We start from the raw sequence: 18496 nt of genomic DNA on the forward strand, positions 1-18496 counted from the left end.
CGGGAAATTTGACTTTGCAGCAATTTCTTCGAGTTACGGGTAATCAGGCATAAGGTATCTTGAGGTATTTTCGAATCGCGGGTGAAAAATATCTCAATGTGAGATGTTTGTTATTAAATGTTTATTATTCATTAAAATCATTCAGGGTCTAGAGGTGTATCAAGGGGAAGTAGTCGGGTATCCTACGATCTGCCTACCCTCCCCCCCCCCCTTGCTTATTGAGGACTGATCTTCGCACCCATCCGGATTAGCCGGCGAAAAGATTCGATTCAAGCGACTTCCTTGATAGATATAAAATCAAAAACAATGATTATACGGGAGGGAGGCATCGATGGATTGCCCATTTAGGCAGTGTGGACTGTACGCCCTTAAAGATTGTACTAATAAAAGTAGTATTATGTTACTAGCATTGCCCCTTTTTTTTCCAAATTACGCTCAAAATTATGCTCGTTTTTGAAAAGCATGCTACTCTTCTTGTTGAGGAGGGAATCCAACTAGGAGATAAAATAATTAACGATTATGCCTTTTGCTCCAACTCACTTCTCTCCGCGCGTTTCACTGGCAACTATGAGCACCTTGGAAGCTTTCATGTTTTCAGTGCTATCCGTGAACTGAACTTCGTTGAAGTTCAAAAAATCACCATAATGTTTTTTTTCTACATGGAAAATCTGCCAGACCTTCGATCCACTAATAAGCTGTTCCTTGAGATGTCTTTCAACCCCCTCCCCCGACCCCCACCTCCCTTATTTTAAGGGGGCTGGAAAGAGGCGCATTACTAGATTCCAGTGAACGCCAGGGGAAATCTTAAGTCGACCTCGTCCTCAGGCCCTTCGGTTCTAAGAAATCCCAAACTGCATTGGTTCTTTTAAGGGAATTGTGGGAAATACTAAATTAAACATCTAAAGCCTCGTTTTGAGTCAGAATTATGATGAAGTTACATCATTTACATACGTGATACCGGAAAGCCTATTCAGTGGAACTACTGTAAAACCTATTATATCGGTTACACGGAAGAGATAAAGACATGACCATGCCAAGGGCCATGGAATGCGTAACTCCTTCAAAACACTGGGTCTACAGCAAGAATACGGAAAACGAAAGCTTTAGATCAATAGTTCGAGTCTATCTCTACTGTCTACTTTATTTTCCCTGTTTATGTAAAATATTAAAAACTATGGAAGTGATGTTTTATTTATAGCCGCAAGTTATTTGCGAAAAAAACTTGAATTCTTTGGAGTGAAAGGTGTTTCTCAGTTCATTCTGGAAGAGAATTTTCAATTCAACGGATCGAAAGTTTTGTTGACCCAAGGTTTTATTTCAAAAAGTAAACGAACCCTACGCATTTGTCAAAAGTTTCGGGCTGGTGGTTTTGCTTTGTGTTACCAGTCAAAACCTGTTCGCTTTGCTTTGTTTCCACTATTTTGACCTTCTTGGTAGATCACCGCCACGTAATCTATAATCTTCCCCTTACAATATCCTGCTTTATACTTAAATTAGCTGAAATTCCATACAAGAACTCTACGATTGATAAGAACTTCTACAACATCCCATCAGCGGCGAAAAATGTGGACAGCATTAGGGTTGGTTTCTCGTACTTGGTTTCAACGCTTCTAAGTTACGTTCCACTACCTAGTGTAGTTTACAAATAAGCTTGATAAAGCACTAAGTAAACTGATCATTTCTCTTGTAGTTTGTACGCTTTTGGGCCAAGTTACAAAGATCTTAGGGAATATAAAAAATTACAAAGGTAAGTTGGATGTGTTATGTACAGAGAGGAATGGATTATTTGAAAAAAGATCATGTGATTTACGCATGAGGAGTTCTTAGCTCTCGCCAATTACGATTCCATTGACGGTCTGGCTAAGTTGAAACTTATTTCAGTTTAAGGCAATGTCCATCCACTTTAACAAAAGTGTAGAATTTAAACAAATTGTTGTCAGGTTTGCCAACAATGTTCGCCAGATGATTATGAACACAGCATATCGTGTTATTTACCGGTTCAAGTAGATTTGCTTCTTCATGAGAAAGCGTTAAATTAACCTTTACGGCTAATCTGAAATTTTAACCTATCAGGTTTTCTTTCTCAAAAAATAAAGCGTACTTCTAATTAGAATTGATTTAAAACTAGTCTCTCCAGTCTTAAAATTAATGCTTTATACTCGATGAAAAGGTAAAAAATTGTGTTTGCAAAAGAGTTACCGAAACAGTAAATTAGTTAGAAACTCTTTATGGTGGCCAATTTACATTACCAACTCAGTTGATAAAGACCAGCTTATCCAAAAAATTTATTATAACGGAAAAAAAACGTGTACTTTTTCGCAGATATGGTTCTTCACTCCATTTTAGCGAAACATCATGGTCATGAGTAATCTTAAGTAATCTCAGCGTAAGGTACGTTGCTGAGTTGACCCACTCTTCGGTACCAATCGTATGATCCTCGGATTTTCCTCGGAAATGAAACTGAATTTGTTTCCGGCTTTTGCGCTGCTTCTGAACAGTGATCAAATTTTGATATCTTAGTGAAAGTGATAGTTATAAAATACCTTTTCCGGTTATTTGTAAAAAAGCTTGTTGTTTGGATTAATGGAGGCTAAACATCGTACACTATTTAACTAGAGCCGTATTTAACAGACTTTTCTAAACTGGCGCTAACGATCGTCAAAATTTATTCAACTCATGTGAATCGATATATTGCAAATAGACATAAATCCAGACAGAGAATATTGCGTTTTCGATATTTTCGGAATATTTTTTTTTCCCTTTTTTTTCAACCATAACCCAAGATAGTCAAAGGTCGCGCCAAAACCTGCCCGTGATGCATGCTTTTTCTACGTAGTTTCGACGCTAATTTTAGGAATGAGAGATGCAGTTGGGAGGTTGGAGTTAACCGCAACGTGAAGAAGGTTGTGTTTTCAATTTGCACGATTCCTACGACGACGGCAGTTCAACGGTACTAAACCAAAGTACTTCGAAGAAAAACATATTCGTAACTGCGCTATATTGGTTGGTCGCAAACAATTCATACTTTTTCCCATACTTTCAAGGCTTTGTCACTTATTTTATACACTAGAGAGTTAACAACAGTAATTTACATATTCAATGTGCCAGTTAGCAGCACCTGCTAAAGTTTGTATACCGGTCGAGTGGTGCACCGAATACGTAAATTCACCGTCACTAACACAACGGCTACCAAACGGTACAAGTTTTACATTTCTACCAACAAAGAAATAAGTAAGGTATTGATTTATTTTACAGCCTTTTTGTGTTGGGTAATTTTTTCGTCGGTAAAGTATCAATCATCGGAAAAAATGAAACGTAATGCGGGTAACTGAGCAACTTTGAAATCGCAAGAATTACAAATCATCTTTGTTTAGACATTGAACACTGAACACTGAACACAGAATACTGAACGTCCCTTTAAGCTAAACTCAAAATTTCGTTGAAATACCGGTAACTCTTCCTTTAGCAAATGAACTTTCAACTGTAAATAGTGGAAGGATATTGTTATTAGTACGGATCTTAATCACAGAGCATTCAGCTTTATCATTATTCAAAACCTGTCGCGGTCTGAAAACCTCACATTGCACATATGACTGATATGAAATACTACTCCTGGGATTAACTAGCGGCTGGTAATTTGATAATTGGAAGACATTTGTTGCTTGTTTTTCGCCTCTTAACATATCCAAAAAGTCTACTAATAACTACGTTAAATTTCAGTAAAATTACACTCGCTGTACATACTCTATATCATAAAATGTACATTCATGTGCTACATCGGCTGCGTATGAGCATGTACTTTCAGTTCGAGGAAATTTTAACCGCTGCTGCGTATTGATATTTCTACTTATTCACTGCAAGGTTCAAAATTGTAATTTCTGTTTCTCGAGAAGGAATATTTTTTATCAATGTGCCATTTTGCAATTTTTCATATATTTATGCAGACTTTTTCAATGCTTCAAACATTTGGGAATAGATTAAGGACAGTCTCCTAAGATCGTAGTTTAATTTCGGTATAACTGGTTTCCAGTGGCTGTCCGCATCGCTTTCAAATGCAAAATCCCCGACGGAAACTGAAGCCAACAACATAGAGGTCAGCCGCACACCTTCACTAAAGAAGCACAAATCATAAGCAGGGTTGTAACTTCTCTTCCTATCCTGTATATCCTTTCAAAGTAAAGTTACAACCACGAATCCACTGCCTCGTGTCATCAATGCTGAAATTTTCACAGCATATTCAGTATATGAGGAAAGCAAAGAAGGATTTTGGTACTCCTAAATCTTGTTGTTTTCTCTTTTTACCCAGATACCGAAAAACGAAAGGCGATAGAGCAGTTCTTATTCCAGAGGAAGCATTTGCTGTCGATGAAGAATACCTTCCTTATCTTGATGAGGTCAGAATCCAAGAGCAACCTCAGAACCTTCAAGATGGCTCTTCTGTTTCGTATGAATCAGAAGGTATCAAGTTTAAGTATTCCATGGGAGGAAATATCAAGTTCTACGATGACCACATCGCTCTAACAAGTCCAAGAAAAAAGGTGAAAAGTGGCAAGTATTCTTACCAAATTCTGAACGATACTATGGAAAGTTCTTTGAACGACTCGCCAGCGCGGAGCGCGCTATCCGCAAATTTTGGCACCATGGATATGACACCGAGGATTTTGAGTACACCGGTGAAAAGCACCTTAGAATTTGACGGGAAAAATTCTCAGGGTAGGACAGAGACAGCGTTTAAAAGTAAGCCGGAAAATGGAAACATCAATTCTAACTTGCAACTTCACGCGGTGTTGGAACGATTAAGGGTGGCAGATGATGAAACAACTCAGCTGTCTAAAAGTAACCCAACATCTTCGAGTATTGCCGATAGTATAGCAAAGGTTGACTCATGGAAAACGGATTTTAACAATTGTAACAGTCCTTCGCATAACGTCGAAGAGATGATTTCGGGGGAGACTGTCTTTCGGCAGGAAAACTCGTCGTCTGGAAATGGCGCGAGGGTACGAGATTACTCTCCTATTCGGACCACACCAGCAAACGAAAATCTGGCAAAATTAAAAGATGAGGTAACACCAAATACTGAGGCCAGAATTGAAAATTACTCAACTAGGACGTCTGAGGAGAAGATTATTTGCGAACCAGAAGTTACGGAGGTTAACGTGAGCTCAAGAAATGAAACTGGAAATAAGAATTTTGACGCGAAAAGAGGAGAAATGCAGGATCCTGAAAGAATGAACCGATATAATCGGACATTACTCTATGTTAATGAGCAAAATGAGACATTGCATAATGGAGACTACAACGAATTAAACATTGATATGTCAGATTTGAGTTCAGACGTGTTTACAGACAGCGAAATACCCACATCCGGGTTCTTATCGCAATCACGTGATGGAAAGAGTGACTTGGATTTTTACCCAGACTCCCCGACAACAGAACAAGCTTTCTCAAAGACTCCTTGTAGCTCCAGAAAAAACAGCTTGGATTCATACATAACTGACGACAGCATGTCCGCAACCGAAATGAACCAAAGAATGGGAGTGAAGAAAAGTAAGCTAAATCTAATGAAAAATAAGGGAAAAGATAAGTGCCAAAAAATCCTTCAAAACAATCGAAACTCGCATAATGGTAACTGTACACTAGCGAAACTGATATTTGTATATTTGACCGTGCAATAATTGTTGTCTCAATCGATCAGTGTTTTCCAAATAAACTGGCTCTTCCTCGAATATCTTAATGAACATGAGAGAATGCCAGAATAAGTTAATCAAATAATTATATTGTGATTCTCTCTAGTACGATTTCGACCAGATTACGTGGCCTCCAAAACAATTGAGATAGAAAAAAAAACAAATACAGGCTTCATCGCCTAATGAGAGAATGAAAAGGGAAACGCCAAGTATCAATCTTTTTTTGTTCACAGATATGCATCAGTCGGTTTCAAATGGTGAAGTACATTCAAATTCATTCATAAAACAAAACGGCAGAGCAAAACAGGTAAGGAATTTTTTCTTTTTTTCATGCAGGTAATATTCAAACAACTTAATGGCAATTTTTCTACCAACCAAAGTAATCCTGCATTGCCTTCAAAGCTGCATTAAAAAAGGTTCTATCACCTGGTTGGTTGTATTTAACAAACAGGCGTCGCCTGCTTAAAACAGATTACCAACTAATGCTAATACTTGTTGCCAAGAAATTACAAAGAGAGAGAAACCCTAGTTCTCTGCTTATTTCGATGCCAGTTCTTCGTTGTCTTTTATACTCGATATTACACTCGCTGCTGCCTCAATTATCGATCTTTCTTGGCTGGTGTTGCCTTGTTTGGTTTTCCTCAATTTTTTTTTTTTAATATCATTAGTCTGAGATAAGTTCTCCTACCCTGGCCTCTTTTTTCCAATCGTTAGAAGATATAAATAACTGTAAGTATGTCAAAAAAAACCACTCACGTTGTGCTTACCAAATATTTTTAATTGACCCACCTGAGTCAAAATCACAGGTGGATCTACTGAAACGCTTTGGAATAAACTTAAGAGTCTTATGTGGTGCCATTCAGTTATTCTTTGTTACTACTGTTCATTAACTTCTTTTCGTGCGCAATATTTTCCAGCAACAAGGTGTAAGTATTAAAGCATCGGACGCGAAATCCCAACAACTGAAATCTAAACAAGGTGAGCATTTAGCTAGGAAATACTTGTCATGATTTCAATTTATCTATTCATTCATTTATTTATTTTATCTGTTATTTTCATTTTGTTCGCAATCTCTCTCAGGAGCGAAGACAATCGAATCGAAGAAAATGGATTTTAACAAGAAAGCGAAGTCTAAAGTAAATTCGTTCAGCAATATTGGACACGTACCGGGAGGGGGGCGAGTGAAGGTAATTGTTGGGTCTCAAAGGAGTTAACTATTAGCCGTACAACGGTAAAATTAGCCATAAGGTATAAAAGTTGACAAATTTTAACCGTTAGTCATAAAACGGCCAAAATTTGAACCATATGCCGTCAAGAGACGTCACCCCATTGTGACCTAATCAGTACAAAGATGAAAAAAGAGTTCAACTCTGTTTAAGCCCATCTTTCAAAATTAAGCTCGTTCTGATCAATAGTTCAATCATGTTATTAGGAGAATTCAATCTCGATATTCTTTAAAGAAACAGGTTGTAATTCTGAACAAAAATGAACTCCTCTTCGCCGGATAAACACCCCTTTCCATTTTTTTTTTGCCATGTCTGTATTCTGGTTTGTGCCGTTTTCCATACAGAACATCTTTCGCGTAAATTGAATCAGACTCAAAGTTGTGCGCCTTTCGGCAATAGCTCTCGCCATATTTCTGTTTACTTTGGGTGGGAAACGATATATAATTAGTTTCTGTTTCTTGAATCGCGTGCAACTTTCTTTACGAGAAGCCATATGTCATAAATCAACTTATTTACCCGACTAACATCTTTTCTTTCCTCTTATTTTAGATTCAGCAAAGTAAATTGGGTCAGCGGCTTAAACGGGTAGAACCCAGAACGGACACCCATGGGGTTGAGGCATACAGTAACTTACCCTCCGAATTTCAAGAAATTGCTAAACGCCTCGCTAAACAGGATAAACAGCTTCGAAATTCTAAAATTGTCGGCAACAGTTCAAATGGCAGAAGCCGACCTCGCTCGCGAAGATCGAGCCGCGGCTCCAGTCGAGCAGGAAGCGTTAGTCCCGATCGAAGATCAACTTCCAAACCAAACTTCAGGTTGGGAAATCTTTCAGGTTCGTCGTTCAATCTCAACACTTCTACCACAAGCCTTGGGCATAGCTCACCAAACAAAGCTTCCAGACGACCCGTAGTAAACAGGTCACCCAGCATTCGATCCAGGCCAACAACACCAAGTTTGAGTCGGTCACATCCAGCTACTTATGTCACACCGTACGATTCCCGGTCACGGCCTTCTTCCAGACCTTCCTCCCGTCCGAACTCACGCCCAACGTCCCCCGTTTCGAGGTCAAGAAACGCGTCACCTACGAGTGGTGGGCGCTCACGAGGATCGTCGCCCGTTCCGACCAGTCGAAAATCATCGACGCTAAGCCGAAACTCACCGAGCGTTAAGCGGTCAAAGAAAAAGATGGCAAACGGAATGGGGGGAAGATCTATGAATCTGAACGCGCTGACAAGCGTGGAAATCGGCCTTGGTGAGTATTGGTATCAGGCGAAGATAACTGGATCCATGTTGTCGCCGAAACGTGATCCAAATCATACACTAACCTGAAAGAAAAAGGGACATGTTTTCATGATAAACGTGTCTAACACTTTCTGTTTTTGTTTCTTTTTATTTCTCCAGCATCTGGATCAGTATTTCAAGTGATTCCAGTTCATAAGTAACGCAGAACATTGAGAGAAGCTTAGTTTGCATCACCATATACAATTGTCATTGACTTCTCCAAAGCATCTCGTGAAGCCATCGCAAACAGCTGAATGTGTTATATAAACTGCACAGTCACAGAACGGTTTCTATTGTTGTCTTTAATAGCTGCTGGTCAGCTACAAATTATATCCTGAGCTGAGCAGGTCATGTCGTTCGTTTTTGACGTTATCTGTATTGGGTTTGATTTGCCACAGCCGATGTTTGTTTAGCTTCCTATGGAAAAGCAAAGAGAGGAATTTGAAATAATGAAAATATATCTATATGATAGGGAAAATAAAAGTGACAACGTAAATAGCACGCAGTAAGGAATATGTCACATGGCAGAGACAGGTTGCTTGGCATTTGACACCATCCTCATCCTCAAATGAGCTTGGTGACCGCTCATATAATCTGTCCTCAGTATTAGTGCACTTTGCCGATCAGATTATGAGTGTAATAAACATATTCTTTTAAGAGGTAACATAAACTTCGGAAGCCCCGACAACAATAGGAGAAATAATCTTGAAAACGTAACGATCGGCAGCGGCAAAAATGCTTGACTGCATCTTTGGGTATGCGCTTAAGAATGCAGTTATCACGCTAAAAAACAAACGAAAAGCTCCTACTACTCTCAAATTTATCGAGTTTCCAGAGATAACGTTAAAGCTTGTTTTCAATAGACAATTTTTCCAAATCAGTATGGATGTTAGGCCCAAGATAATTAATCTAAGGAATTAGGAAAAATGGCGATTATGAATTAGTAGCGGTTGATTGAAATCAAACTATTTCATTATTAATTGTTTCGTTATACCTCTCTTGGGTGCTAAATTTTGTATCTAAACAAGAGTAATGCTTAGGCATGGTCGTGTACGTGTTTAAAATGGAGTGATTTTGTAAGAAAATGGGATGAATTTTCATCAATTCAAATAAACAAGATACCACTTTAAGACATTTAAGTTGGTTTCATAAATTAAATTGCTTTTGCAGCCAGTTGTATTCAGCGGTCATTATACGAATTGCAACAGTAAATAATCCACTCGTTGCATAAAGGGGGTAAGTTTCTAAAGAAACTGTGGTGCTGCGTTGGTGGGAAAGTATAGCAGGTAATTAAGTGTTAACAACTGAGTTGAAAACGTAAATTGGCATCGTAAAGGGTAAAAAAGCTCACGTTTCGAGTGTTAGCCCTTCGTCTGAGCGATTGAAGGGCTAACACTCGAAACGTCAGCTTTTTTATCCTTTATGGTGGCCAATTTACGTTTTCAACTCAGTTGTCAACACTAGTTGTATAGTTTGGGGAGATGACGAGCGAGCGAATTGCATTTAATTTGAACCCGGGGGTGGCATTTGATCGTGTAATCTGTTCTTCCAGGTGAGTGTAGTCCTGAACTGTTATAGGTAATAGTGACTGACGTTTCGACAACCTGAGCGGAAGTCATCATCAGAGTCAAGTGACGAGTTGCTGCCAGTCGAGTATTTTATGTCCTGATCGTGTAAACTAACTGGTCAGTTTATCCGTGTTGTTATCACTGATTATGGATTTGATTATGTCACCCATTATTGAAGCACCGAGATCTGTTAATTGAACGGACACTGACCGGGTCTGACCAACGTGCCATTGTCAAAAAGTCTTGAAACAGACACTTCTGTTAACCCTCTATATCCTAACACCAGTATACATATTTCCCACACTTTTCTCTATAAATTTCCTTGTTATTATAAAGAGAGTGTTTTTGATAGGAAAGTTGGCGAATTTTCAGGAAAACCTGACGAACTTCTGCGAACTAATATCGCAACTAAACCTCTCGAGCAACAGGAGCTGAGACAAGTTCTTGAAGCAGCGCAATCTGGTCTCTTAAACGGGATAACCCAGAATCTTTGAAAGAAAATATATCTTTTTCTGTAACTAGAAGCTTTTGAAAGCTTCATCAACTTTATTTATTTTCCAGCAATATTTGGTACATAATGTACGTGGTTTATTTAAATTTCGAATTTGTCAATAAATTAAAAGCTCTCTCATATTAATACAAACTAATTTGTTTGCTCTCACTGGTAAGAATAAGTTCATTAGTTTGGCTGTAAAAACAGATCCTGATTGAGCAAATTTTGTCTTCGGGCTCTCTCGATGGCTGACATTAACATGCTTTGACACCTGACTTGGGAGAAGTCCATCTGATCATATGGCTGAAAATAGCAAAACAAAGAAAAGCAAAATTAGCTTTATCTTCCAGCTTTGGTGCTTTGCATTTCTGAGAAGTCTTTTAGTTTGGTTGTTCCAAGACAGTTAGCGCTAATGAAGGAAAGCTTACACCATTTAACAAGTGGATGCCATATTGCTCTACGGCTGTTCAGTAATTCACCTTTTCGGCCTCAGATTTCACGTGTAGTGTCACGTGACTTCTGATGTAAACAAACCGCCAAACTTCGGACATTGAGTCAACTACCCGCTACCTGTGTCCGATTTCGGCTTTGAAATTTTGTCGTAAACAATTTCCCTCCCCCGTTGTTTATTTTGCGCGTCCTCATGATCTCACTTGGTTAAATGACATAGCAGTGGAATAATAAATGCATAATATTTCCATTGATCGTCATGAGTCTACATCGATGATTAACTTACCGTAAGTACCATGTGCAACTTATGGAGAATCAGCAGCAACATGGCCACTCCAAAGAAATGCAGATCTCCTAACCCTGAACCTGAGGGTGAAAGAGACACAAGGAATGTTAAGATTTATGGACGATTTTGACTTCCCATTTGACGAATAATTGTTTAATCAAAGGATCGTGTACGCACCAATCAAATGCCTCCAGCAGGCAAATAGCTGGGAGGTAAGTGACATGCGCAGGGAAGACCATGTACAATTGAGCAGCTGGCTTGTCCAATGAGAGAGAATAGACAGCGCCGTGGAAACTAGAAAAAAACAAAAAACAACGGAATAAACGCAAGGCATGGTAGAAATCGGAAAATTAAATTTAAGGAAAAATCTGTAAGTTCATAAATTATTTCAGCTTATCCACTTTGCGACCTGCCATGGATTATGGTTCTCCTTTTCATATCTAATATCATGAACTCACGAAAGCTTGATAATTATGTGTAGATAAAAATTTGTCAGAATATGTGTTAACACGAGGAATTGTGATCTTATCTTAACGAAATAGTATCTGATAGATTGTCTTGCCTTGCGTAGGACTAACTAAGAGAACAGAACACAAAAATTGTATCTGATGGACTGCCTTGCCTAGCGTAGGACTAGCTAAAAGGAACAGAATAATAAAATTGTTCTTGCTAGTGTAGATCAGTGCAAGTCATCTCAATAAAACAGTTGAAAGAAGATTTGGAAACGGAGAGAGTCACCTGAAGGTGTATTACAACCCGGAACTCCTACGAAGGGCTGGAGTGCCAGGGACAACCTAGGTCGTGCAAAAAGTGCGGGAAATATAAAGTACTTTTTATTGGAGCGAACATATGGAACTTTGAGATCATTTTGGTTTTATCAACTGAGTTAAAGATTGGCCACCGTCAAGATCGGCAGCCCTTCCGCTCTGGCGAAGGGTTAACGCTCGAAACGTCAGCTTTGAAACTCTTTACGATGGCCAATTTACATTAACAACTCAGCTGATAAAACCAAAATTATCTTGTTACGTTCCTCCACCAAAGTAGCACCACAGTTTCTTTCGAAACTTCCCCCCTTTATTCATATGGAATTCTGATGCTGTTAAAACTTGTTGAAACAATATTTCTTACGTTTTTGAGCACAAAGCAGGGGCGTGGCTCGTATAAAGTATCGTATACCCCACTGTACATTTAACAGAAACTTCCGCAGGGGGGTGGGTTCATTTTCCTCTATCAGCTCTGCCATGACACCAGCCAACCTAGGGAGAATAAACGCGACGATTAAACTCGCAGCGATGCAATTTAAGTCGTGTAATCTGTATTCAATTGTATTGACCTGACTTTGTGTTGGGCACTGAATTTTGTTTCAAGAGCTGTGGGTCCAGTACCGCTGTTACAGACGTTTTGACATCGGTCAGATAAATTTATTTTGCATCCAAAAAGGTAACATCGGGATGCGTACTATTCTACAAAGCTCTATTTTGACTCCAGTAGAATTAAGTAATGAGCAGCATTACTCTCCGACAGAAGCAAAACGATATTAAACGTTTTAAGCGATTCGTTGTCCTCACCTTCCTGCAAACTCCACCCCAAGTCTGGGATCCTTACTGTTGTTAAAGCCTTGCACCAACAGTCGCGCAAAAACGCGTCCCTGTCTGAAGTTCGGGGGAAAAAATAAGAAAATACATATTTAATGACCTGGTAAAGGTCTTATTCACATAGGCTTTCCATGAAATTCATCATCGATAAAAAAGGATCAATAAACGTCTTCTAGGTATTGAAAAGCCCTTCAAACAAACACTTTTTTTCCGATCGATGGTAGCGAATTTTATGAAGATGTTCCTAACTTACTTAAAGACGGACTTAGAACCCGTGAGATGTCTACATAAGGAACCAGTCAATATTTATCGCCTTTGGGAGGGGGTCAGATGATTATGATTCTGTCACAATAAAATGGTCAAACATTTACCTGTATTCCCTATAAGGCTCTGCAGTATTTAAATTCCCCCCCCCCCCATTGGCAGTCAATTTTCTATGCCCCCCTTAAAACTCTGTTAGCGACAACTGATCCCCCTCCATTTCCCCCCTGAATACTATATGATCCCTCAAAATATCCTCGCCCCAGCCCCCTTCTCCCTTGACAATGACTAATGACAGCTACTTCATCAAAAATTAATTAAGCTATTGACGATGTCATTAAAATAATATCCATCTAGTTGATAAAAACCAACTAAATCTTCCTCGGAAAATACATGTAAATCAGCAGGGCTCTCTGTGATAACGTTAATGCATGCAATAAGGTGTGTTTTCAAGAAAATTAGGTCACCATTATTATCAGGCTGACATCAGTCTTAGAACCGTGCATCATACTTGAATCATATCATTATTACAATAATTACTATTGACATAAACCCTAGGAAATGTAAGCTTTTATCAGTGCCGCCATCTGACTTGATATAATTGTTCTTCCGATATTTGACACTCGGTTAGATCAAAGTATTCATTTTTAGTTGGCACCTGTTGGCAAAATTCAAGATAAATGTTCACTTTTTAAATGTGCTCTTACTGTCTTTTAATCTTCGTTGTTTACCTTCTTTGACTTTTTTGTCTCCCTAGCCCTTTGCTTCAAACGTTTAATATTGAATCACTCTCGACCTTTCACGATTTGAAGCTTAAAACGACAACAAGCGAAACCTTCCTGAACCGCAAGTTTCTTTGCGAGTCGCAGTACAGCAGCATTTTCATTGCCCAAAAACATATATCGGGTTATGGGGGTCTTGATCTGGGGCTGTAAGTTCTTCGACTTGATGACTGAACGCAATTTCTTCGGACGAAGAAAAATTTATCAGGCTACATGTTCAGTTATTTTTATTTGGAGGCTTTTAAGCAAGTAGTTTACTGTCAAGTTCTTAGAAAAAAACATTCATTTCACTCTTCCATTTTAATAAGTATACGGTATTGATTGTCATTTCCTGGTGTGCGCCTTTGTCATTCTTTCGCTTTCAAATACTTGGGATCTTTTTTAAGAACTGACATTAGAAAAAAAAACAGACAATTAGAAATTATGATTTCAATTATCAGCGCACCGAAAAGGAACACTGAAATACTATCAGCAGATCTCTTTAATTACACAAATCGTCTTCTCTCTGAACGGAAATAGTAGTGACTTGCACCATTTTTAATCAGTCAGAGTTTCAATAGGATTTGTTGTATAAACAGAGTAAACGAAGTACCAGGAAAACGAATTAACATTTTGGTTTATCGCGTGTGAACGACCAACTCTTCGAATAGCGGGGAGCGAAGTAAACCTGTTGGTTCCTTATCCGTCGCGAGCGGGATATGATCCATAGAGTTTACAAAAAAAAGATGACAAAAAAAAAAAAGAATGACGACAAAGTTTTTTTTTTTCCAATAACGGTCGGAAAGGATGAAGACAAGCCACATAAACCACAAGGGAGGTATGGTAACCTGATATTAATTTCTGTTGAACGTAAATCAGTAAGGTTTTCACATCACATGGGAAGACTCCATCATATCTACCCACTTTTTTACCAGTGTTGTTTCTTTCATGATCCAATTTAACTAAGCCACATTTATGAGTTTTAAAAAGTGTTTTATCCACTCCAAATGTACCCTTATTGTAAATTTGTAACTTGTTAATTGGTATTTCCCTCCCATTTGTGAATAACCGCCTGTTTCAACCTGTTCTTGCGGTGCTACGCTTTCATTACTTTATTGAAGTATACTCTGGCCTTAGACAATCAAAGTTATGTTCGATCAAACAAATATTTCAGAAACTGATCCATGAAATACCCAACACTGGCCTAAAACTGTATTGAAGGCCTAAGAGTTTTTAATTAAATTTTTATTCTATCCAGCAGGGCCTGTTTGTTATTCAAACTGGTAATTCATGACAGAAGTTAGAACTTTGTTCTTTCCTTAATAAAATAAACCCAATGTACTGACCGCAAAATAACTGGATTTTATTTCACCGTTCATTTTATCCCAAACCGCTATCTCTTCCACTGATACACATGAAAAGAAGTTACAAATATTTCAAAACACAACATTCTATCATCGCCTGTATGATCAGATGGAATAAACAAATAAGACCATTCAGGTTTTTTAGATTTCGTATTGTTTGATGCGAAATATAACGATATCAAAAACTGAATATGCCGTTTAGTTCCGCTACTTCAAATGAAAAAAAATTCCAAACCGGATATTGGACGCATACGAATTTCTCTTGCCGTAGCTTTTCTAAGGTGTGTTTGGCAATTATTCCTTATGGCCTTTCTTTTTTTTATTTCTCCTTTGCCAAACGTAAAAATCAATTTAAAAAAACTTCGTTCCTTATATGCACCGTTTTTTTTTTATCCATTTCGCACAATGAATATTTGAATCGCCCATTTTCCTAAAACTATTTTAAAGATGTTCGGGGAAATTTATATCTCATTGATTTTCGCCGACGCTCGGTGCTAAATGAAAAAATATTATGTACACCGTAAATTTTTTCTTTTTTTCTTTTTCTTTTTTAAGTATATCTTTGAAATCAATTGCTAGCTAGACTCTCGCGATCGGTGTAAATTACTTCGAGCAATCGTATTTCAATAGCGTTGAAATATTGTCTTTTGGTGCCATTGAAGCCTGTTCTGACGTGCTATTGAAAGCATCGAATTTAGCTTTTCATCTTCACATCGGCTGACAAAATATCTGTTCGAAAAATTTGTTTTCAACATTTAACAAATATTTTAAAACAAACCCTAAAATGAAAATAATTATGTCGCCGACTTTTAAATGTATTAATTCCCACGAGATCTTTTAACCTTCGTGTCAACTTTTTTCCTACCTACCTGAAAATGTAGATGATATGTCTAGATGTGGAACCGGCGCGGTGAATCCACTGACTCGCACCCGAAATGTGGGATATTTCTGTTGGCAAAGGCACGAGTGGATCCCATCTGAATGCGCGGAATTCATTCCCCGCTTTCGGAGAGTTTTTAGTTTCTTCGTTATAAAAACTCGTTGGTAATGGATCTTTGAGTTTTTCGTGCCAATATTCATCAAAATACTTGCTGGCGAGTGATTCCCTCTCGAACAGTCTGTAATTCGTGGCAATTTTTTTTACATATCGATCTTTTTCCTCGAGATTCGCAGTGCTTTGCCAGAACGCGTGTCCGCACTGCAGACCTTCAAAGCGCCTGAAGTTTTCGTCTCTAGTCTTGAAAAAGTGTAAACACTCGGTCTTGTTATTTGACCAACGCCGAGCCTTCAGTTGCAGTCCTTGACCCAAAGGAAAATACATTGTGGACAAAAAGATATCGGCCAAAGAAGGCGCTCGTACGTCCACAAAAATGATCATAGCTGACATCGTGAGAGTGACAGCTAAAGAAACACAAACTATAACAAGCCGTAGGCTTGGTAGAGGCCATGAAGATGAGGTCGCCGCCGCCGGCTTCACGATCGGTTTGGGGCTACAGTTTGTGATGCTAACCTTCTTGGCAATCATTTTCAATCACTCTACAGTGTTGTGTTTATCACAGACCAGCCTCGGCTGCCTTCGACAATATGCCGTGTTCTGTGCGGAAAAAACTGACTCGGGCCTTTAGCGAATGAATACAGATTATTACTCAATAGCTCGCATTCGAATAGAATATTACTCGTACATAAAGCTGATACCAAAACCGAGAAATTTTGGTGAAAAAAAGAATATTTCCGCGTTGTTAGATAAAAAGTCTTTTGAAGGAAATCGACTCAAGGCGATCGTAATTCGAAACGGCGCCAGTTGTTGAGTGGTTTTCGCGATCAATTTGTGTCCGCTTTTTGGCTCTATCTTTACTTTTGTTCTATATTTTCATTAAAGCGCATAAATTACTCTGCCGTGAAAGCTGCATATTATTCTGGGGAGAATAGGAACGATGTGATTGGCTGAAAGGTACTAATAATCAGAGTATAAACAACACCCGTTCAATGAATGGAGCTACGACAGACAGAACAATAAAACCAATTTATGGAGCTCAAAACAGCTGTTTCGCGAGTAAATAATTTAAAAAAATTGACAACGGAGAGAAACACGCGCGTTTTTTCCGCAGATGAATACAGCTGTTTGGATTATTAAGATCTCTCTATAATTTGCCATAGAATTTTTGATAAATTCTGTAAGAAAGTCTCTTCCAATCTAGTCGAAAATTGTCGTGTTAAGTTTACAAAAACATGTAAGGCATAAACTGAGTCACGAATCTGCAATGAAATCTGCTCGTACTAATTCTTAAATAAATGTTGAATTCAGTTCTGAATTTTGGGGATTTCTGCCAAAAAAAAGGTCTTGGTGTTTCCTCAGGGAATTTAAAATGAGATGATTTAAATGGTCATTTTGGAAAACACTTGTTTCTACTTAGATTTGATTAATCCCTATTCTTTGGAATTGTTCAGCAATGAGGGAATCTATTTAAGCCCAAATGTCTTTTATAATCTCTTTCTCAGTTAATTGACATATTCTGTAGAGGTAAATTCGACATTTAAACATTTGCTTTCAAGTTTTGTTCCTGTTGTCTGTGAATCTAGGAGCCGATTTTGGTAGAATTTTCTGAATAATTATGAAACCAAGGGTAATAAATTACTAACTCTAAACGCTCTAAACGCACAGCTGTCGGATTGCTAGAAAGAGCACAACAAGGAGGGGAAATGGAGATCTTATGTGTGTGAAGAAAGCTTTACTCTTCCGTCTGATCTGTACAACAAATTACTTATTTCTTTTGTTTAATTTTCTTTTACTAAAGAGCGGTACTTGGCAATAAATGACAGAGGAAGAGAATCCGACCATTATGATGCACTCAGGTTATTATCAATAGATTTTCCTTTTATTCCTAATGAACCAACTTTCTTAAAGTTTTCCTTTATTTATCTATGAGAACTTCCTGTCTTGAGGAAAGTCATGCTTGCATATTCAGCGGTCATTTTTCCTGTCAAAACAAAATCAATAAACAAACTAAAAACCACGTATAAAATGCAAATATTCGTGATAACCAAAAAAAACGGTGTGTAATCTCTTCAAATTTAAGAGATAACTGAAGGTTTTGATCCAAATCTTACCTCGTCGGTTTTCATCTTAGACACTCAATATCCCAATTTAAATGAACTTTAATTCCTGATGAATACGAAGTAAATTTGGGTTTAAAATCTCATGATGTGGTATATTACAAGGTTGTGTGTGAACGGTAGAAAGTTTCGAAATAAAAGTACCCTATCCTTTACTGATGACGTTTGAACATTTGGTCGTGGGTTGTGAAGAGACTATGTTTTAATAATTTTTATCAAAAATTAATTTCGAGAAAGATGTTTTGTTTTTTTATACGTATTCACCGTGGATAACTGCGCTCAGTTTTAGATCAAAACAACCCAAGTTTTTACGAATAATCATAGAGGAAGGATTTATCCTTGATAAACATGAAACTCGTTATTTAAATTTCATTGAGATCACTTACATCTGCTTCATGCAATGAATC

The 18496-nt window shown here is 38.1% G+C and overlaps 2 protein-coding genes across 5 annotated transcripts; one reads left to right on the forward strand and one right to left on the reverse strand.

Moving 5' to 3' along the window:
• Nucleotides 1-1442: 1442 nt before the first annotated feature.
• LOC131782145 (serine-rich adhesin for platelets) lies at nt 1443-9306 on the forward strand. 4 transcript variants are annotated; one of them, XM_059098861.2, is made up of 8 exons: nt 1443-1580; nt 1691-1747; nt 4307-5547; nt 5921-5994; nt 6605-6665; nt 6768-6874; nt 7463-8168; nt 8318-9306. In XM_059098861.2, the coding sequence occupies exons 1-8, from the start codon at nt 1564-1566 to the stop codon at nt 8356-8358; spliced, it is 2304 nt and encodes a 767-aa protein (XP_058954844.2). In that variant the 5' UTR covers nt 1443-1563; the 3' UTR covers nt 8359-9306. The 4 variants fall into 4 exon arrangements, with proteins under 4 accessions (XP_058954844.2, XP_066029466.1, XP_066029465.1 ...); XM_066173369.1 differs by lacking the exons at nt 1443-1580; nt 1691-1747 and adding an exon at nt 2946-3003; XM_066173368.1 differs by lacking the exons at nt 1443-1580; nt 1691-1747 and adding an exon at nt 3153-3236.
• A 1021-nt stretch (nt 9307-10327) lies between these two features.
• Nucleotides 10328-16840, reverse strand: LOC131782161 (uncharacterized). Its single transcript, XM_059098881.2, has 6 exons — nt 15845-16840; nt 12563-12646; nt 12123-12250; nt 11172-11288; nt 10995-11074; nt 10328-10561 (listed from the first exon to the last, which is right to left on the reverse strand). Exons 1-6 carry the CDS (start codon nt 16498-16500, stop codon nt 10445-10447), a joined length of 1182 nt encoding a protein of 393 aa, XP_058954864.1. The 5' UTR covers nt 16501-16840; the 3' UTR covers nt 10328-10444.
• Nucleotides 16841-18496: the final 1656 nt, after the last annotated feature.

This window comes from Pocillopora verrucosa, chromosome 10 (assembly GCF_036669915.1).
Source record: "Pocillopora verrucosa isolate sample1 chromosome 10, ASM3666991v2, whole genome shotgun sequence".
Lineage (NCBI taxonomy): Eukaryota > Metazoa > Cnidaria > Anthozoa > Scleractinia > Pocilloporidae > Pocillopora > Pocillopora verrucosa.